The sequence below is a fragment of the Buteo buteo genome, chromosome 20, assembly GCF_964188355.1.
Source record: "Buteo buteo chromosome 20, bButBut1.hap1.1, whole genome shotgun sequence".
Taxonomy (NCBI): domain Eukaryota; kingdom Metazoa; phylum Chordata; class Aves; order Accipitriformes; family Accipitridae; genus Buteo; species Buteo buteo.
The window spans coordinates 4848715-4872208 of record NC_134190.1 but is presented as its reverse complement, the minus strand read 5'-3'; the positions used below and the strand labels follow the sequence as shown (position 1 = coordinate 4872208).

Here is a 23494-nt window from a genome sequence, read left to right as displayed (position 1 = left end):
GATCAGATCTGTGGTTCATCCCCACCAGTAGCCTATGTTTGACAATGCCAGCATGGGATGCTTTAGGAGGAAAAAAAAAAAAAGAAACAAAAAAAAACAGAAAACAAAAAGAAAAGAAAAAAAAAAAAACAAAAAAAACCCCCACAACAGTAGCCAGACAATGGTTAATCTATGCTTTGATTTGAAATACTCCTTCTAATTAGCAACTGGTTTAGAACTTGATATCTGAATTTATACATCACATCCACAGTTTGTTAGGAATATCTATCATAATGCTGGGTATTATTCTTATCCAACATGGTAATTTTAAATAAAAAGACTTCCTTTTTGATGCAATAAAAAATCCAAAGTTCTTTTGTTTCATGTGTATTTTTTCAGATCCCTAACCTTTTTTTTTTTCTTTCCATGATGTTTTCCTACATCTACAATGCCCCTTTCTGAGATGCGATTTCAAAGAATCACAGATAAGCTCAAGCCATTGATTTTATTTACCATAGGATATTCCCTATTCTTTCTCTCTACATATCACAACATCCTACTGACTTTTTAATGACCTCTGCTGCAGCATCAGAAGAGATTTTCACAAAACTGGCTTCATCAATGTTTTTCTAAACTTTTATCACTAAAGTAGCACCCTGTAAAGTATTTCAGTTTACTATTTACCTACCATTCTGCATTGCTTTTGCTTTACCAACATTAACTTGATATCACATCTAGATGGTCGCTTAACTTTCTGCATAGAAACTTCAACTTTTTTTACAAACTATGAATATACAATGCGTTCTTCATCAGTAAATCTTGCAATCTCAGTGAGCACCCTTTTATTCAGCACTTCATTATTATCTGTCTTTGCCACATTGATACATTGAAACAATTCTAGCAATGAGAAGAAAAATAATTATTTCCTCAGAAATAGGTTTATTTCCTTAGAAAGAAGTTAGATGCTCTCTACCTTTTGCCCCCTCATGCTTAATGAAACCTACATTAACAACAGAATGTGAAAGGCTCCAAAAAAGATAATTCACTATGAATTTTCTTTTAAAAAGACAGATAAAAAAATGTATATATACACTATTAACAGCTTCAGCTTCACAGATGAGCAATCAGCAATGACACAGGTATGAAAGTGTCACAGCAGCTTACAGTATAAACTAGAAAGCTGCTGAAGGTCAACCGATCAGTCATCAGCAAGAAGTAAGCCTCTCCCTGATGCACCACCTCAACAGCATGGAAAGCATAGCAGGCAGCAGTGACTCCCTACAAGATGTCCCCTAGGGATAAAAAAAGATGGGTAGAAATAGAATTGGGAACTTTTCCTGCAGATCACCTTCTCTACTAGGAGGTCTCCACGGGGTTAATCAGCACAAAGGTTGTCAAAGACAGCCTGGCTTGGGTGAGAAAGCTTTACCTGCAGCAGGACCGTGACCACTGCAGAACACAGGTACAAGAAGTGGGCCTAGCTTACAGCTTTACTTGAAGACCTGCCCGCTCGGGATACTGATTTCTGCAAAGTGCAGAAATGAAGTTTATAACAGTGGGCTGAAGTTCAACTTCAGTAGCAGCTATGTTTGGGAACACTTAGACAGGAACAATGACAACACTGTTGCTTGACGTACAGAAAGTTGGAAATAGCACCAGGTGGGCCGCCTGGTGAATCTGGTGCCTCAGATGACATACCAGAACACATGTTTTCCAAAGAACACTGCAAATGATGATCCTCACACTCTCTGTTCTTATTTTAAGAAGGTGGTAAGTACATTCAGATGTACTCCATGGGAACAAGAGATGGGCATACGGGTTAAATCCAAGCAGCCTACTGAGCCATGAACAACAAGCTGTAGGATACAGATACGTTAGGTCATCTGGGTATGAAAATATTTTCAGTGTTTGCATATTTCTAACATTTCTTTCTTTCCTGCTTCATTGATATGCCAAAGGTCACCTTAGTATGTCAAAAGAAGCAGGCAAAGAAGCCAGCCACAGTCTTGTCTGCTTGAAAGAGGCAAACTAGTTTGTTTCTTTTGTTAGCAAGGAAATGTGGTAGTGAGACTTCCCCACTGTGAGCTTTTTTTCTGGTAGAGAAAGGGCTGCACAGGTCAAAACTGAGCCAGGTGACTCTCCTATGACACGCCATAAAAACAATGGCAATGCTGATGAGGGCAGAATGTTTCAGGCTTTATTTCAACACATCTACCTGTTTCTGAGATCCCCCACTGACAGAGTTGTAGTCAGTGGGCTCATAAAGCTAATTTGACTGATGAGGCTCTCTAGGGAAAGCTTTTGAAGGGGACTACTCCACTGTCTACCTCTGTTGCAAAAGGTACGTTAACCAGCTAAGAACTTCCACTTCCCACCTGCAGATAGATAATTTGGTGGAAATACTTAATCAAGCTCCTGTGCTATATTTAACTCAACAGATAGTTCTATGGGTGAAAAATATTCAGCTAATGAGAAATAAAGAAGCAAACTTGATAGCAAAACAGGTTATCAAGTCACAAAATAATATGCCTTTGGCAGTAAGTTTAACATCATCACAAATCACGCAGCGGTTCAGTCCCTTCGAATAATAAAGGACAGAAATAAGTGTAATGCTGACCTCTGCAACCCTATATTTTTATGGTCCAACTGGCTTTCTCTCAAGGACAGTCTTCAACATGGAGGGTTGGCTGGCCAGGAGGATACTGAAGTTGCAGCACTCCACACTAACAGCTTACAGCTCCTACAGCCTGCCTGGCCTGTGCTTCAGGTCACTCCATCTTGAGGTGTGGCCAGAAAAAAAAGCTCAGGAGGCAATAACTACGTAGAAGATGACCCTTTGGGGTCAGTATAGTACATTTTCTTTGAACTACTTCATTACAAGCTACCCAAGTTCTGACTACAGTGGAGTAAGACTGATTTTTCAAGAGTTGTCCTCCTTCCCCAAATTTTGCCTGCAAGTGACAGAGTCTCTCACAGGCAGACAAATATGGGCAAAAAACATGTAAGAGCAATTTAAGAATCCTTCACATCCCACGTGGAGGTGTTTATTTCCTAGTGGTTTTGATTGCAGAGAGAAGCCTGCTGTTCGTTTACATGGGAAAGAATAATGAAAAGGAACATACAGCGATAGGCTTTTGTTACCAAACATGGCATGGTGTGTTAACTCCTCTTTTACATTCATAGGATTCAATAGAAAACAAATAAAATAAAAATACCTGTCTGCATGCATAAAATCTAGAAAAGTTATTATCCAAGTAACACACAACCTACTATTAGTATATTGCTCAAGAACAGTTCCAGCTGTAAAACTACCATCACACTAATAATAAGAATAAAAAAAATTTAGAAAAGAAATGCTGTGTCCAGAGATTCTCGAAGATAAGGGTATATTTAAACAATTGTAGCTACAAATCTAGACATTTCCCTTCTCTCTGAAAGGCATTATTGCATCCGAGGGAAATGTATACTAGTACATTGAAGCACTCAATTTCAAAGTAATTGAGTGATGTTAGGTAACACTAACAATTTCTACGTGCATTTTAGTGCTTAATGTTAATGATGAAATACACGAAATTTTTTTCTGGCACATTAATTCTTTCAGTATGAAATAATTCCCCTCATTTTGGTGCCACATTAGCACAACAGCACATTAAAAAGTTCTCGTATACAGTCACCACTACATTAAACACTGTGAATTTTTAGATTTTGCCACTATATGGGTAAGTTACCCAATTCACCATGCTTCAGAACAAAACAAAAAGAAACTGCACTCAGTGTAGAGTCTTCAGGTTTGGCTGGTTAACAGGATGATTATGAAAAAACATATCATTTGATATGAATGCCTTGCCTGCTTCCTACAGTAGAAGCAGCAACAGCTATTAGTGCTCTTCTTTAGTCCTGCTTGGCCTCCTCTCCAACACTGCACCTCAAATGCCATCTGCTTCCAGAAGGACATTTCTGCTTCTCTTTAAATAGTGACACACCACTCACCTCAGTGGGTCAAAAGAAACCTCAGATGTTTTGCCAACAGCATCAGCTCTTGTCAAAAGGTTGGGTACCTCTACCAGTGTGTTAGACCTCAGGCAAATCAGAAAATGAACAGGGTACAGAGGCCGAATTACCCTCCCTGACAATGAGACACACCTATTTCAGAACATGGTTCAGATACATTGCTTGCCTACTGGGACAAAAACTACTGCAGCAAGCACAGCTGTACCTCTTCCAGAGAGGGGAAAGAATCCAAAACAAACAAAAAACCTCTGTGGATTTTAAGGGACCTGGAGCACCTCCCTACAAATTTCCAGCCAAAAGGACTAAAGGGAAAGAAAAGGGACAAGTGGGATCTCTCTCCAGTGCTCCATGCGCTCTTCAAATGCCTTCTACACAATGATAAACCACTTATTTAGAAAAATGCAATAGCAAAAAGTGTTCCACTAAGAGCTAACAGACTCAGAACAACTGCAGATGGTTTCTCATGTGAAATGGTGAATATAAGGAATTAGCTACTATTATTGAGGGATTGTGAAGCAAAATTCAGGAAATGGGACATCCTAATTTTGCTCTTGATAACAGAAAAATTTTTGTCGTATTTACTGCAAAGTACCAGAAAAAAAAAATGGAACCAGAAAGGGAAGGAGAAAATAAATAAATAAAACATCATTAAATTTAGTTTGAATCACGTGGCAAAGAAATACATTTAAGCTGACCTAGAATAATGTAATAACAAGGATGCACCTCTTGTTAAAATACAAACAGGGCTGAAAATCACTTTGAATAGTAGCCTGGTGATAAGAAGCTTAAGGCAACTGCTTCCCAGAATATTTTCTGCTTGATCTGGCTGAACAAATTTTAAGGAATTCAACTGGGGAAACATAAGCCTGTAGGTGTTCACAAGTCTGCATTTGTCACTGTGGTTGGCCTAAAGACTTACAGGAGCTTGAGATGGTTTGCTTTTTGTGCCTGGCAAAAGAAAACAGTTCTCACTGGCTTAGTATACATCTCCTCATGAACACAGATCCACTGAGAGCAGGGATTGCACCCCACCAGAAATCCATCACACAGCTCTGGATTTCTCATCCCATACTGTTGTCTGAATTTAACCTAGAGACTTCATCTCCCTCAGCATCTGCCTGCATGACCAGCTAGGTCTATCTAGACTTGCAGAACAGCACACACATCAAACCATCCATTCCCACTTTGCTAGCAGGTCTTCACACATGGAGGATAAATAGAGAGGCACAAAAAGAAGAGAGCACTTCTCCCAACATACACTTTAGCTCAAACCAGAGAATGGGCTGCCTTGAACAGCTTGAACAAAGCATGGCAAAGCCAAAGTGAGAAGTAAGAGTCACTTCTTCAATAAACTTTGTGGATTTCCAACCATTTTTGTCAGCAGGTGGAGCAGCAATAGCGCTGAATATGGTGAGGTTAATATCTCCCTATATTTGTCTGCTGTCTATCAAAGTAAGTTGTCACTGCCTGCTGAAAGGACAGAGAAACTATTGCCACTTCTAGTACTCTTCCCTCTTCTGGAAAATGAAAGCAAGCAATCGGAAACCTCCGATAACCAAATGCAAGGCTGACAAAGGCAAAGAATAAATTTCTCTCACCTTGGCAAGAGGGGTCTGTTTGCTTCCAGGAAACATCTGTAGAAACTTTACTTACAAAAATCCTCAGGCCAGAAAATACAGCATATAGAAAATCACCATAATGGCACTATACCTATGAGAAAAAGTTATGTGGCTTGGCTGTGCTCTGGTAGTCTCTCCCTCATATACTCTTAGCATGCGCCACTCAATCTGTAAAAAGTGGGGCTATGTCATGATGATTTTGAGGAGAAGAATATATTATATTCAGTCATTTCATCTGTTATAAAGGACAAATGTTTCCAGTCACTTTCATTATAATATAATCATCATTCTTCAGCAAGAACAAAAATTTGACTGAAAAAGTTGGCTAAAATTATGTCCACTTACCAGCAAAAGTATAGAACGGTATTTGAATCAAGACTAAAATAAACCTGAAATTCAACAAGCTAACTCTTGAAAAGACAATTATATTACAAAAGATTATATTTCATTGATCTTTTAAAACTCAAATTTACAAACCTGCTCCTGACTTAAAGTAAATTTATAACTTCTGATTCTAGACAAAGGTACAAAACTGTACTGTTGGATGACATATACTGAAGTTTTAGATCACAGTTTGTTATTGCACACTTAATTATTAACACTTAAACAGCAGTGAGAAGAAATGTCAAATTCTATGAAAAGTATAATTTATTTCTCCTGGCAGATATTAATTGCCCTGTATTAATGACTTTTGGAACTATTACTAATGAGGAAAAATAGCCATCCCAACATGGCAGCAATATCTGTAGCGAGGGGACAGTCTTCTAGCCATTAAAAAAAAAAAAATGGGGGGGAGGGGGAATATCATACCATAAGATAAGAATAACAGTTTCTCAAAGAGGATGTTTATGACTAAATTGCTGCCACAGCACAGCGGGGGAGAAATTCTGAAAGTGCCTCCAGCAGCTCTGCTGTATGATTAGGCTCAGCAGCTATTAGCTAACTGGAGTTCATGTTTGTGTTATTCCCCCAGCGTCTAGTCATTTTGTTATACAGAACCAGGCAGCTAACCAGGGATCCTCAGGGACAGCGAGATGTCCTGCAGACCAGCTCCTTTTCTTCACTTTTTTGCAGTGCAGAACAGTGGGAAAATGGTCAAAATATGTTTTCTATTATGCTTTTATCAAAAGCATAAAGATAGGACCATAGTAGTTTAACTTCCAAGGTACACTAAAAATCATATACAGCCTCCTGTGGTATGTAAACGAAGCCAGGAATGTAGCAGTTATGCATAGGTACATTTCCTAAGCAGAAACAACTTTTGTAAATTCAGTTAGCCAGAGTAAATAGACAATTCAAGAACTATACAAGCATATTATTCCACTATTTCACTGTTTCAGCTGAAGGTCAAAAGCCACTATGCTACTACAGTGTTTATCTCAGTAATGACCATTACCTTGAAGGACTCCTGTGGAAGCTGTTACTGTCTGTTTTACTTTTGTAGAGTTGTTAGGAAAGTGTCGTCTGGACACAGAATCCTCTGGATTCTGGCTTTTTTTGTCTTTCCCTTTGGGAAGCTGAGGTGAGGAACTGTTTTCTCCTGTGTCACTGGATCCAACGGTAGATTTAGATTGCCGATCATTTCCCTGAAAAGAAGTGTATGTAATTATTGCTGATGAAAATGACAAAGTTTATTATTTTAATTTCAATATTATTTCAACCTTTTAATACTAAGCATTGGTATCAGGTGTTAAAGAAGCACATTAATTTACAATCAGTACAATTAAGTGATATCTTAAACTATCCAGAAAACTGTAACTATCTCATCAACTTACTATATGATCCAAGTGATTAAATGGTCGTTAATTACTCTCAGAATGAAAAAGCACATTCATTATAAGAAAGTAATGCTTTATTTGATGAAAAGAATGGCTAGGTGAATCTATACATGCATGCATATGATGTACAGCTGTACCTCATTCATGCATATGTGTGGAAGGTCACAAGATGTAACATATATAACTTGTGAATAATTCATTGCCTGTGTAAATGAGACATGGGCATTAATTTAAGCGTCAAAAGCAGCTGGAAGAGGATAACAGTCTTCGTGTGGCAGTAACACTGACTACCAAGTGGACACTAAGAAAGGCATCTGCCCACACATCACCTCTGAATCACCCCCAAGGACATCAGCCAGTTCCTCTGCTTGCTCTGTAGTGTATCTAGAAACAGAACCAGAAACCTGGTCCTTATTTTTACAGCTTTGATGTATGTATGACCCTGGGTGTACTAGCCAGAGATTTTATTATTTATACACATTTTTCTTCAGTCTAAATCTGTTCATAATCAACATTGTAAAAACCTGAACTGTATATAGCAGCCCTTTAGGGTGCTATTTATATTGTTCTAGGCTGCGTAAAGACTTTACCAACTGAACACTCTCATCATTGCCTCTGAATAGAGGCTGTCAGCCTCCTACTTTTGCCAGTCTAATCACATGTGTAGTTTCTTCCTAATCCAGTTCTGTCAAAACGCTCCATATAACAACAAAACACTGATGCAGATAGGGCAGAAAACCTCATCAGTATCTGGAACTGTTCAACTTATCACAGACTTAGCTGAATCACAGAAGACAAATATATTCTACTCCATTGTTTCATTTAGTGTTGCTCCATGAACAAGTCATGCCATTTTAGAACTTGCCCACCAGAAAGGCCTTTCATTCTGCAATGGCCAAGGACAACTCTTTTCACCTCACTGCTAAAGTTAAAAGGTAATATTATATAAAATGTAAATCTTTCAGAAAAATAAGTCCTGAACAAAATCCCACATCTCTTTGAAAAATTCTGCATACATTACTACATTTTTATGTGATTCTTCTAGTTTTCAAAAAATCAGTAGAAAACAGTTCTGTTTAAAATATCTTGCTTAAATACCATCTCGCTTTTACCATCTAATCTACCATTTATCTACCAATACCATCAAATCTATCACTTATCCTTTCTCTATAAAGAGAAATAAGGGCACAGCAGTATTTCAGTCTCTTCTAGTTCAAATTGGAGACTGTTACTCCCAAGCAGTAATAGTAAAAAAGTGTAGATATCAAACTGAAGCAAACAATTACATGATTTATACCAGTTCAAGTGTTGCATTAGATATTTAAGAGCAGTAGTACATATTCCTGCCTCCTTAAGTTTTGACACTTGTTATCAGTATGTGCTACAATCCCAGTGGAATAAAAGTGAATAACAAATAATTTTCTGTATGTGTTGTTAAGTAATAGTAGAAGAGGCAAGAAGTTAAACCTGCTAATGAGTTATTTTTACAAATGCTAGAATTGCAAAGCTCACATTTTAAAAACAAGCACCACTTGAAAGTATGTTCTTTACTGAGGTTTTTTCTTCTACTGCATTTCAACAGAATGGAACAGGGACTTGTGTATTTTATTGCTTACTTTGTTTAGTGGCTCCAGGGTTTTTGTTTTGTAAACAGTGAATGGGCATGATCAACTACCACAATTACAATGACAGACTCTGGGTCTGACTCTCCGCTGTCTTGTACTTGTACAGTAAACTGCACTTGTACAGAATCAGTGCAAACAGATACTTATATTCTGACTTGGCACTCTTAAAGCCATAGTGGACTCATTTCATACAGATATAAATAGCTATACAGGATACAAAGCAGCGGAGGCTCAAGCTCTGTATTTAATGGTTAGCTAGGGCAAAACACATCAGATAGGAAACTGTTTTAGGGTCTTATTCAGACTCAGGACGCAGAAACACCATTTTCTGCAAGACGTTTTGTAAAAGGTTCTGTGTTTTTCCTTTAGGTATATAATTTGAATAAATAAATTAAAAAATACACAAAGATAGCTGACAAGGTTTATGGGAAAGACCTCAAGGCAGCAGTTGATCTTTGCTATGGAAGGTTTTATAAAAAATAAATCAGCCATTATTGCAATAATATTTTCTCAGATTTCTTTTGTCTAATTGACACTGCAAATAGCTACATATTCATCAAGCTTTAATAAGCATACCACCAGGTGGCTGTGGATTTTTTCTCTTCAGAGTTAATTAAAACCCAAAGGACAGGGACTTTCCATCTGCTGGAATTAAGCAAAATTAGAAACTATCTTTATTATGGCACTTGATACTTACACTGCCTTTAGACTTTCGAGATCCCACAATCGGAGGTAGTACAGAGGCCTTGGAACTGCAGAAACAAGCCATATCTTAGAATTGTGTACACTGTCACTATCATAGACACTATGTATCTATAACCAGTCAGATAACACCAAGTCAGCTATGACAACAGAGTTGTTTTATTCATTGTGCGTTTTTACTAAGAATCACTTATTTCTGTTCACTATACTATATTTAAATGCATAATCAATCATTAACTTACTCAAACAAATGCATTACAGTTCCTCACAATGCATACTTTATATACCAAAAATTCACAGAGCAGTATTCAGTGAATTACTATGTGAAAGATCCTTACAACTATTATAATGACAAGTTCTGGCAATTTCAACAAAACTCTGTTTACATCAACATAGCTTTTCATTGTCCTTAAACTCATTTGTTGCAAATGATGCTTCCCAAAATACTTTCAAGTTATTTACATTGTCTACAGTTGCTCACTAAAAAAATATATATATATATATAAATTACACCCCAGTTTATATGCAGAATACAGGACAAATTCTCTAAATTACACCAATTTGTGGGACAAATTTCCATTTCTTTCCATTTATTTCAATGAAATGGCTCCCAATTTTCATGTTTTCCAAAGATACTGAAAGCCCAGCCTTCTCCTTACAGGCACCCCATTTAGGGCTTTATTATGTGACAATTCTAGCCTACAAAAAATAGACCCAAACAGAAAGCATTCTTAAGGGAGTACATATTCCACAAAAGATTACTAAGCAAGAGTAGATCTAGACTGGTGTAGCTGCACCTAATCTCATTCAGCTGTACACATTTGTATCCAAGGAAAAAAAAAAAACAAATTAAGCCAAGTCAAAACAATCCTTTCTCTGACATTAATTTTGTGATACATGCTCAATGGCATGTTTATGAGGTGAAATAGTCTTCTGAATTTCCATTTTCTCTTTTGTTTTTGCTATCTCAACTTTCTCAGAAGTTGTCAATAAAGTTTTGCATCCATACTAACCCATCCTTCCCTCCCTCCCTCCTTCCATCCCTCCATCCCTTGTTCTTGGAATGATGATTTTGTACTTTACTGGTGGTACTTTGTAAACAAATTGACACACACAAGCACAAGAGAAATATATCAGACACCTATGGAACTTACCCCTGTGGCCTTCTCATTGTAGATTTGCTAAACAGCAGATCACCATACGGCAACTTCTTAAACTTTTCTCTACCCACTGCAACATAAATTTGCCCATTCTCCAAGTCCGACCCATTCTGAACAAGTTTTCCATCTAAAGTGTAAAGTCTGAAAAATATGAAAATGCTTCATGTAATGAACCTTAACATTCAGTTACTTGTATTAACAGCATTGAAAGCTATGTTAATCTAAAATCACTAAATTATGTTGAATTTCCAGATATAAAACCCAATAAAGTACAGTGGATGTCATACAATGATCAGTCGCTATATAAAAAACAAAATACAAGGAAAGACAGAGCAAAATAATGACCTAAGTCACAGTTTATATAAAACTAATGAAGTGCTATGACAGATGAAATACTTTCATAATTTCTAAAATGAAATAAATCACTTTGTACTTAGAAGACTTTAATGCCTTTCCCCTGATACCTTGGAAGGGGTCTATTCCATGAGTTCCCGACCCCTCTCACTCCAAGTTCCACCTCCCATCTGTGCTCTGGGCACTATGCAGTAACCTGGGAAGAACAGGGCATTCATGGCCCCATGACTGAAAACCCAGGACCTGTTCACCTAACGCACACCAAGTTGATAATATTGCACTTACATTGTTATATTGTATAGATCAGAAGGTTGGAACATGGCTGTACCTGGTGGGGTAAGGCTGGGAGTAGCGGGAAATACAATAACACATTATAACAAGAAGCTGTGTATCTTAAGCACCTACAATACCAATCATTAATATGTCTACTACACCAGGTAGATTTTTACCACAATAATTCGTTTCTACACTTTACCAAGAAGGAAGAAATGCATTAGGGACTGGGGGCAGGGTGACAGTCAACACAATGAGGAAGGAGGAAACATTCAACCATAAATAAGCTCTTTCCTGTGAAGCATATTCCAAAACTTAACAATATTTATATTTAATTAAAAAGTTAACATCAACAGTCTTGCATTTAAGTCTTAAATGCAGGAATGTTGAATGGCTATCTTAACTGCCTTTCTAGAAGCCTTCTACAGGAACTGCTACATGTGTTATTCATAAATTTCAACACAATGCAATGAGATATAAAATGATATATACACCTATACAATGAACCTTTTAGGAAGAATATCAAGAGCCTGCCTTGAGAACACCCCTGACTTATAAAGTGCAAAAATTTTCAGTTTTATAGAGAAAAAGCTGCTTAAGTTCATACACACAGTGGCACAACCTTGAATAAAAACCTTGAAGAAAAAAAAAGATGCAGTTTATAGAACCAGGAGCCACAGAATAGCTGAGGTTGGACATGATCTGTGGAGACCGCCTAGTCCAATCACCCTGAGCAGAACAAGAGCAACTAAAGCAGGTTGATCAGGGCTGTGTCCAGGTGTGTTTTGAGTAACTGCAAGGATGGAGACTCCATAACCTCCCTAGGCAATGTATTCCAGTGTTTGATGACCCTTACAGTAAATTTTTTTTTTCTTCTGTTCACGTGGAATTTCCTGTATTTCAGTTTGTGCCCATTGCCTCTTGTCCTGTCACTGGGCACCACTGAGAAAAGCCTGGCTCTGACTTCTTCACTTGTTCCCAGCAGGTGTTTATACACATTAACAAGATCCCCCCAGCTTTGTCTTCCCCAGGCTGCAGAGTCCCAGCTCTCCCAATCCTCCTCACATGACAGGCATCTTCAAGCCCTTCATCTCTGTGGCCCTTTGCTGCTCTTGCTCCAGCGTGTCCATGTCTTTCTTATATTCCCCTGATGAAAGTACCTTGATTTTCTAGGTGCCTCCTGCCATATAGAACTATCTTGGTTTTCTAAGTGCAAAGACTGAAAGTTTTCAAAGGTGAAATTGCAGCTTTTTGAAATCTTGATCACATTGCTGCTTCCTTGCAAAGCGGTATGCTAACTCTGAAGCACCCCCTTTATATTACTTATATTTACTTTTTAGTGCAAATATTTCACAGGCATGCCAGCAAGTCAAAGAGCAATTTATGTTTCACAACCACGCAGACAACAGTTACACACAAACAATGAAAATAAAACAAGCAATCTAAAAATCAGCAAGAGGTCTATTTCCAAATTAATCTCACTGTGTTTTGCTAGATTACATTTTGCTTTGGGGAACTTGGGGGACAAAACAGCAAATCAGTGTACCACAGTTCAAGAACTGTTTTATATGATTTGTATGGTGTGCAGGTATATAGGAGTACATACAAACATGACTGTGGGGTTTTGTTCCCAATCTTTCACTTTGCTTGTGTTTTAATGTTATATTTAATGCACAAAATTTGTTTGCTTAATATAACTCCCCAAAATGTTATGCCTAATCTGGCAATCTCTAGTTGTATTCTTCACCCTGAAAATATTAATCACAACAACTGAATCAAACATAATCAGTCACTGAAGATGAAAGTGAATTTAAAAATGCATTTTAGAAAAATGGAACTTCAAACAAATAAATGACTATTGACTTAACAAGCATCACTCAAGTTTTGCGACACTTACTTCTGAAGCCTTCTACCCACCCACCTGGCCACAACCATTCACAGACCAGCTGGGTTCTCTCTGGCTAGTATTAAGCAACAAAGATGTCTTTGTGGTCACTTCTTCTGGTCACTGGGAGATGACCTAGGGCTTGTCCTGTGGGATGTCAGTGGACTTCCATTTTCCCTCCTGAATCCAAGCCAAAAAGTGGCAGCCAAAACAAAGCAAGCGTACAGGCTGACAAAGGAGACAACGAAGACACAACTTGCAGAACCAATATCCCCAAATCCCCAGGTACCTGCCCATCAGGTTGCTGCACCCCATCCCCATGCACAATCTGGCAAGCAGAAAAGCTACTTTCTCATTGTCTCCTCTCTCGTATTTCTTACTTACATTCCTATTCTGATGGGGATGATCAATAATTTTTTTTTTAAAAAACCACATGCGTGAAACTGCATAAGACTTGGCAGCTTTGTATGTCTTTTAATAACATGGAAAAGAAAAACTGCTATATACATAATGCAGGTTCTCGTAATTCCACTTACCCCTCTTTAATGAGAAATTATATCTTCCCAGCATCAGTGGTCTTACAGGACCTCCCTTAATGCTAACATAGTTTCAGTAAACCCCAGCAATTAATGTGTAACTTATTAAAGAACAACGATCACTTTACTAACGTATTTAATATGTATTCCTAGCATTTTAAGGAAAAGAAAATGAAAACTGGGTTAATAGAAAACCAGAAAAAGGAAAACATTAAATAATTCAAAATAGCATGTATGTTATCTTATCTTTTAAAGGATTAAAGCTGAACACTGAGGGGAACTTCTCAAAAGCAGTCCTGTCTACGTACAGAATGATTTATGCTTTCATGTACATCATTCAGTTTCGCCAAGGAGTGACACCAAGTAATGAGAATAAAATATGAAAGGTTTTGAAATTGCTAACAAACCTGAGAGCAGAAAGAATTGGTATGTTGTAAATAACTGTTACTTTGCTCACTTCTGAGTTACACCAGCTGAGAATCAGATCCAGAAAGCTGTGACACGCGTATAGGTTTACTTTACTGCAAGTAAAAGTGCTAAGTAGCCAGATAATTAGGAGCAAAGAAATGCAGGGCTGAGAGGAAAAATTAGATGAGAGCTAAAAGTCAACAGATAGCATTACCTTAATCTTTCATCGACTTTATCGGCTCTGGGAAAGCAATGAGAAGAACTTAAAGACTACCTTATCTTTGCTGATTTGAGAAAGATTTTGCAAGCTTAGCCTCAGAAATTGCGTAAGCTGTGAAGAACGATTTTCCACAAAAGGCCCCTTCCACCTGAGGAACGGATTTCTGATTTCTGTAATGTGCTCTGCATGGGGCAACACTGGAATGTCAGTAATTTGCTTGTACAGACCTTGGCAGCCCGCTTACACTGCAGTGTTTCTCATGGAAACTGCATATATCATTTTGCTCTAAAACTTGCAACAACTACCAAATCCTACTTTAGAGAGATTATTTTAGAGTGTAAAAGCCTTAAGGGACTGAAACTTACCTATTCAAGAGGTTACCTCCTATTCCTGGGATACCACAACTCAGACCAGCTGAGATACTGGAACTGGCAAACCCCCAACTACAACTTTAGCCTTGGCTTTTATTAGGAGGCTTCCCTGGCTGAGTATAAAGCACATCCTAGTCATAGCACAGGTCTTCAAAAACCAAAGAATCTATAATATTTTCCCTGAAATTGTCTGCCCCAATGAATTTAAAGAACTATCAAAATTATAAGATAACATGGATCACATCTGTTATTGCACATTCCAAACAATCTTCACCAACTTTACCGTGCTCATTTATTTTATTCTGACATGTAACTTAATAATTAATAATAAATATAGTGCATTACTATTGTATTACTACATGCCTGCTAACTGAATATTTAATCAGGAAATAACAGCTGAAACAAATTGAGGTTTTTCTTTTTTTGAATAGCAGTTGAAATGAAACCTGAAGGTTACTTGGAGTGAACATATTCCCATTTTGTGGCTTTTTGGTGTATTTTATTTTTCTTATAGTGGAATTTCCCATGAAGCAGGAATGATCCATTACATCTACCTATGGAGTTTTAAAAACATATCTATGCATATCAAATGTATCTTGCAAATATCAGCTTCTTTATACCTGTGAACAGCTCCACTTCTGAGGGTAACTTTTCCTGTAACCATTTCGAGAATATGATCCCAGTGATTCAGTGTTTTCCTGGGAATGAGGAGGCGCACTACAGGACTAATAAGGTCTCCATTAGCAATCAGACTGAAATAAAGCAAAGTAAAATAATTTGGAGGAACATTTAAAAAGAAAAAATCATCTGAAGTTAAGACACCAACACCCCACCCTATGCCCCAAAATGGCAGTTCACTAACTGAAAATTCTACTTACAAAATAGTGTAGGGTTCCTGGAGTGGTTTTCGAAACCGTGCTGACACAGTGATTCTACTGTGAGTAACCGGCTTGACCTGCAAGGACAAGAAGAATTAGAAATTACTCAGTCTTCACATTGGGAAAGAGTTTGCCCTGACTACCACCAGCAAGGGGGGCAGCGTATCTGCAGAAGGAAGTTCCTGTTTTTAAAATATGCATTTTACTCCATTTCAGCTTCACCTTCTACAGAGCGTACACAATTACTGCTGCAGGTTTATATACACGTTGAATAACAACCACAGCATAGTATACCACTGTGCAGCATGGCACAACGTATGGTTTCCACTGAGAGGTCAGAATTGTATGGATATCTTTGGTGACTTCTCAGCTACTGTTCCTAGAGGCCCAAGGCAACACTGCCAAATGTTGTTCTTGCTCTCTTAAGTCTTTACTCCTCATAACCATGGCCCAGACAATTAAACCATCTTCTCTTTTTAACAATAAATGCCACCTCTAGGTCTCTCTGCTATTATGTAGTAAGTACTTTTGCTCTTGTACAGGTCTTTACATCCAAATCCATCAGTGATTTAAAAAGGTTGCTGAATACTATGCTCATTTTAGGGCAATGACTCACAAGTGAGGTGAACTGCAGATTTTTAGCTCTCAGAATAAAACATAGGCCACTTAATTCCCAGCATTATTCCCTGTACTCTTTTGAACAGACACTGCATTGAGATCAGTTAGGTGGCTTGACATTAATGGCATTATACTGAACAGAAAGTTATGCGATACCGCCTAGCTAGGATTCCCTACTGCATTTATAAACACACTTTCCAATTTAAAAAAAAAAAAAAAAAAAAAAAAAGGATAAACCCAAACTCCAAAATCATTGAAAAATCATTAGGAAGATTCTTTTAATTCTCCGTAATTAGCAAATCAAAATAAGGTGTCAAACTCAAACATATATTCAAAAGTCATAGTACATGCATTAACAAGTTGGCTACATTTCTAAAAAAGACTATAAAAGCTTAAAGGATTAAATAGCCAGCATGCATAGAGACATGCTTTCAAATAGATGTACAAAGCTTATTTAAACTGGCAACATTCCAGTCAATATAAAAAGCAGTCTAATGACGTGATGTGTTGCAGCTTTATCACACTGTGTGCTAACTTAACCAATACTTCTCATTTCATTTATGGAAAATGGTCTGGACTCCAGTGCTTTAAGTTTTTGCTTGGATTTTCACACAAATACATTTAGTACTGACAGGACTGCTTTCCAGATCTTTCTCTTGTATGTACTGAAAAAACGCATGAGAGTTGCTCAACCCACTTGATATTCCAAACTGGCTAAAAATTATTAAAATAATCAAATCTGACTTCCCACATAACCCGAAGAACCTCACACAGCAAATTCTGCACCAAGCACATAAATTCTGGAGCTAAGATAGCTCTCTTAGGGGAAAAAACAACCAAGAAAACAAAAGCAAAACTGGCATTCCTTGATGTACAATCACTTCAAGTGAAAGACAGCAACAGGTAAATCTGTTGAACAAAATCTGTTCTCAATGTTTACTAAAAAAGAAGCATATCTATTCTGAATTCAACTCACTTCAGCACTGCCTGTGGACCAGACTAGGAAGCAGGCTCCTGGAATGGCTGGGGACCTTCCTGTTATGTAAGCAATTTACTAGGTAGTATATTTACTCCGTAAGATTTATTTCATAGATACATGTTTGTCTTGGCCTCATACAATGAGAAATTTTGTACTACACTGTACATAAGCTATGCCTTAATGCCTAAGGTAATTGCAATTCACAGACTTGCTGTTAATTCCAGGTATGCTCTGAATCAGGTGGAAGATTCACATCTACTACTACAGGCTTGGAAAGAGAGTAAGAGGTTGTTATCATATACCTCATTAGGGGAGGCAAAGAAACTTTTGGAGACTGCCAAATCTTTTAGGAGCTCAGTCATTCTGCAGAAAAATTTAAAGCACATTTTTCAGAGCATCACTGGTCATTTATGTCACTAAAATTAGAGATGAAAATTTACTGAGTCTCTAGGAAGAAAAAACACACCTTAAACTGCAACATCTGAAAACATTTCTATTGCTGTCATCCATTAAGGGTCCAAACTTTGGCTGCCCTTACACCTTTCTGCAGAGCTGCTAGGTTGCCAGGCTAATCCCCTGTAAAGCATTCAAGATATAACTAGTAAGGTCTTAAATTGATTTTTCTAAAAGTTGATTCCTCATCCATTCCTGATGCTCACTTATACTCTTGATACCTATGCTCAAGCTCCCACATACTCCAAACAGTCCATCAAACTAAGTTCTCTGATCCAATCTGCAACACTCAGGTTTCAGTGACCCACAATTTACTGAAACTAGTTAAAAAGTGTTTGCTAAGCATAAATGAGCCCTTTAGTATAGTCCCAGGTGTGCCCAATTATTTAGTTGTTCCTGCAAGCTGATGAAACCATTAATTTTGATGTAGGCTCCTCAGAAGGCCATCATGTTATTGCATGCAGCCCAATCACCAGGCCCCTGAGAAAACAAGCAACCTGACAGATGTTAAGGGCTCATTTATTATTCGAAGGACTGTATTTCTGCCAATAATAGATACTGTGGCATCAGCTTGTGAGTCTGTCTTTTGGGTTACTCTGTCAAAGAGTCATTAATATTTCTGGCAGCCTTCTGTGGCCTAACAAGTCAGCCCTGTTCTTAAACAAGCAAACTGGAGGGGACTGTAAGATGGGACCAGGTTGGGCAGAGAGTTCATATTTGTCTTTTCTACCTAAACACGGCCTAAACCAGAACAAAATGCAATCTTGCGTTGTTTTGCTAAGCATGTTTACATCAAATGTACCTGCTATATTAAAAGGTGAAAAGAATACGTTAGTGCAATATTACATTTGCTAACGTAACACCACAAGAATCAGTACATGGAAACACTAAAATTACTATGACACTATTAAAACACCCACAAGTATTTAGCACAGTGCATAGACAAGACCTCAGTTTCTGGGTGCCTGGAGCAGAGTAGCCCAGACTAAATTAAACAGATGCCTGACTGTGGTGGCACAGAACTCTCTGAAGAGTCTTTTGCTCCACCCGACATGAACAGCAGGGGCAAGCATACTGCCTCTTCTCTTGGGGTCCATATGCTCTTAGGCAGATGTTTAGGCTATTGTTGTTTGCCTGGAAGAAGAGGGATAACTAATATCTTTGGGACTTCTTGCCTTCTAAAGGCATGTTTTACACCTGATCTGCTTCAGGGCCAAAAGAAAGATAAACTCTTTATATTCATCCAAGAAACAGGGACGCTCTGATGCTGCAGATGAGAGAGAGGAAAGGAGAATATAAATATATAAATTATAAGAAAATTTAAAAAAAACAGAGGGAAGTGCCTGCACAGGGGTGCTGCAAATGAGCTGTGCAGAACACCTTTGATTTTGAAGCTGGCAAGCATGCAGACATGCAAGCAACTACAATATAGTATAATATAATATTCCACAATGCACAAGAGAACTCTTAGAGATGCCCAATGTATGTTCTGGCTACAGCATAGTATATACAATTCATATATTCAATATACAGAAGTATACGTTAATAAAAGACCAAGTGCTCAGCCACTGTGAATCAATCTAGTTCCTTTGAAGTATATGGAATTATGCCAAACCACCCCAGCGGAAGACCTGATCCAGGATTTAATTAAAGAATACATGCTTCTGCTCCTGTGTTGTTCGTAGGAGGTACCACAGTGTCTGGTTGTTGCAGTGGCAGGAATAGCCTGACCTCTCTGGCACTGCAGAGTTACATATTAACAACGATGTGGTCTTGGGTGAAAGTTTGTGCTGACATTAAGAGACCAGCATCACTAGCCCCCTAAACCCTTTATTTTCTTTTAATTTCACCAGGCACATTCTCAGCTGATGTACATCAGTACTTTCCCATTTACGTCAGCATATTTACATTAATCAATGGTCTAACCGCATTATGATTTTATCTTTAAAATTCATACATTTTCAGTTTGTTTGAAAAGACCCATTCAAGGGCAGCTTCCATATCCTACTGACAAATGTTGCCAACATTTCATAATTTGTGATGAGATACTCATCTGAGGTATTACACGACAACATACAGCAGCAACACAAAGTATTTAGGGGAGGAAGGAGAAAGCATTGTATCAGTTGAAACTCAGAGGGAACTTGAAGCTGGAGGCAATCAATCAGATGAGAATTTGCAAGGCAACAAGAGATAAACACAGTTGTAAATACAGCATGGGATCACAGACATTGAAAACCACCATAATTTTTACCTTTCTATTCTACAAAGAATTTGTTATTTCCCACAGTGCCTCTTAACACCGACAGCAGTGTGTATCTTTCTTGCTTCAGAGAGGAGTTACCACCTGTGAAATAACTTTGCAAAGCACCTTACAGAGTCTAGGGAAAACAAAGCAGCTAAACTCAACACAGGCTAGGTTCTGGGACTGGGGATCAATCTGCAGTGTTTGAGATCTCTGTAAACACTTGAATTTCACAGTACATTCTACAGAGAAGCTCTTGGAGCCCAGCTTTCATGTTCAGTCATAATTCACTGTGGTTGAATTTGTGTTGCTGAATGTTAGCTGCAGCTGAGTGCCTCCTAACATCCCTTTGAAAATACAAGGCCAAGATGCAGATCGGCATCTAACTGAAACATGGTAAAAAAAATCCATACCCTCACAGCTGCTTTATAACAACATTCTATGCATTTTTCCCTTATGCTAAAAAATATGCTAAAATATTCACAAAATTTAACAAACACAAACAAAACACTTAAGAAACATATACAACACATTGCACAATCTACTTTAGGTACTTACATCTTCCACTGTTGGCTGTTGGCAAAAAAAACAAAACAAAATGATCAGCATCCATACCATTATCTCAGGTATACTGTCATATGTACACATATGAAAAACAGCTTTTCTAAGAAAACCATTTTGAATTAGTGTGTGCATATCCACATGTGTATACATGTATATAATATATGAGTATACATACATATATACACCCATTTAATATAATTTTCATGCAGAAATTTCTATTATGTTTATGTTCAACTGACCACATGAAAGACTGAAGATCAGCTAAAAACATGTTACTTCTTTTTATAACACTACAGATGGGCTTGCTCATGCAATGCTTCTAGCTCAAAGAAGTGTTACATATGTGGCATTACAGGGAAAGCATCATGGAGAATGGCTATTCATGTAAGGACTCTGAGCAACCCACACATTAGTTTGGAATACATAGATAAAAATGGATGGTTTTCACTTCTTTCTTCAGAAGTGTGTTAACCAGTAGAAGGTAAAAAACTTCATCCCTAAAATGGAGATGTAGCAAAATGATGTGTATTTGTTTTGTTTGGTGTGAACCTATTTGCTGATCCCCATGTATAAAGTTTTTGCTTCTATGAACACTGCATTATACTTTTCTCACTTATTATTCAAATATAGACTGGAAAGTGGGACAGACTCAGCAAACTTCTCAGCCTCCTGTTGGCTACTCAGGACCTGCAAGAGGTGTGTGTCTCTTCAGAGAATCAATGCTTGCATATCCAAAAAGTATACAGTTCATTAAATAGTATTTTATTTGTCCTCTGAACATGCTGTGTGTATTTAGTTTCTAAAAAGGTGACTTATATGCACTTGAGAATAGTTTCAAATAGAAATGTGCCATTCTTAGCTTTTCTTTTTCCTCCAGTGTATATTAAATAATTAGAGACATGCTAAATACAGAGTTCTGGCAGCACTTTCACAGGCTGCCATGAAGACACAGGCTAGTTATCCATAGCTAAGAAATGGTATGGCTATCTGATTTATTACCTTTTCTTAGCAGAAGTGCCCCTCATCAAAGGGGGCAACTGAACAACTGCAAGATTTACAGGTTTACATGTATTTATAAAGCCATACTGGATGGCAGCAAACCAGTCAAAAAACGTAACCTCCCTGAATCAGATGCTCTGTGCTGGTTTGATTTATACAGGTTTAAGAGCTGGCCTTTCTTGTAGCTGTATCAATGTAGTCTTGGGTGCTATGAGCATCTCACTCATATGAATAATGTCACTTTATAACTAACCTTTTGAAGTTTTAAGTATTTCAACACAATGTCACATTCCAAATTTATCAGCTCATGCAATGAGCCATGGCTTTGCCAGTTTGTTACAATGGCCTGTTTGTTAATCAATGTGCTCAGGAAAATTGAGAACAAATATTTGCATTCCCCTAGGGTAGAACTGGGGTCAAAAGAACCAAAATCCCATTTATACACACCATCACCACCCTGTGATGTGAAAGAAAGGAATGTTCAAGGTTCAGTGATCAAAAGCAAATTAGAACGATAAGTTTTCTAAAGCTATTACAGCATAGGAAACATCTATTTCATAGAAACACGACTTCTTTTAAATGGGCATTTTTATACACTTTGATGAAAGATGCAGAGTCAAACTGAGGTATTTTGTCAGTGCAAAACCATTTCAGTTATCCTACACAGTAATTAACCTGGATAATCTACATTTCCCTGGCTACTTTGCATTGCTAGATGGTACACTGGGTAGTACAAAACAGCCCTGAGCAAGAGACCACTGGCCTTTCTACTGGTGTGGATACAAAGCACCACTCAAACTGCTATTAACTGAGCATATGTCCAAGCTCACATAAATAGGTCACAACACCATGGCAGTACACAAACTTCTCAGCCCACATAAAGCATAGGCGAGCAGGAAATGAACTATGCTAGAACGAATGGTCATGGACTGATTCAGGGAGCCTTCTAGACTGCAAAGCTCCTACAAAATTGCCAAAGTGTTTAAAGCCACTCTGTTCACCTCCAAGGTAAATCACCCTCCTTTTCAGCCATGGTAAGTGAAATGGAATTCATATCCCCTGCGCATCTAGGGGTAAGCCTCACCCCATCTAGCTAAGCCCTGGAAAGAAAAATGTTTCACTTACGATCTGTCACAGTTTTGGGGCATTGGACTAAGGGACAGATCTTCAGCTGGGATGAATCAGACAATGGCATGGCCTTATCTGCCCAGGCACTTAGCCTGTGCAGTGCTCCAAAAGAGATCACAGCTGTGTTGCTTCTGGATCCCAAGAATAGCTCCTACTTCTTCTCCAAGTTGCATGATGCTATACCCTACACTGCTTACAACACACACAATGATGGCATCAATAAAGCAGATTTTATTCAACCAGAATAGATCTTGATACTCATTTCTGTCACTGACATAATACTGCCAATTCCCACCATTTTTGTCTCTGAGGATTTGTGTATTTTCCCCAAATTCCTTAGACTCATTTAAACCAAAAGGAAGTCTCTGGCCTTCATGGCTGATCAGAAGGACCTGAACCTGTGAACAGTGACACCCGAAGAACAAAAAGCAACCCCCACAAAATAATTTTTTCATCATTTTTAATCAAAGGTAAAAGTTGTTAATGTTTCCAGTAAGTCAATTTAGTACGCAGCAACAAGTTTTTAATGAGACTAGCATGACTCATTAAAAACTTCAGTACTAGCATCTCTTCCCTCCCTCCTAGTCTCCTCACAGAGCAGAAAGAGCAGTTACCCTACAGAACAAGGCAGACATGTTAATCACGGAAGAGATCGACCTTCAAGTTTCAAAACTCACTCAATAGAGACCACGAAATTCTCCAGTGGCAT

The 23494-nt window shown here is 38.0% G+C and overlaps 1 protein-coding gene across 1 annotated transcript in view; it reads right to left on the bottom strand.

The window, feature by feature from the left end:
* The window catches only part of DCDC2 (doublecortin domain containing 2), a 69146-nt gene that overhangs the window by 30323 nt on the left and 15329 nt on the right, over positions 1 to 23494 (bottom strand). The window contains exons 3-8 of the mRNA XM_075052304.1: positions 20653 to 20667; positions 15800 to 15876; positions 15542 to 15673; positions 10869 to 11015; positions 9710 to 9764; positions 7006 to 7195 (exon numbers count right to left, since the gene is read on the bottom strand). Of these exons, the coding sequence (XP_074908405.1) occupies positions 7006 to 7195; positions 9710 to 9764; positions 10869 to 11015; positions 15542 to 15673; positions 15800 to 15876; positions 20653 to 20667 (616 nt within the window). The remainder of the gene's footprint in view (positions 1 to 7005; positions 7196 to 9709; positions 9765 to 10868; positions 11016 to 15541; positions 15674 to 15799; positions 15877 to 20652; positions 20668 to 23494) is intronic.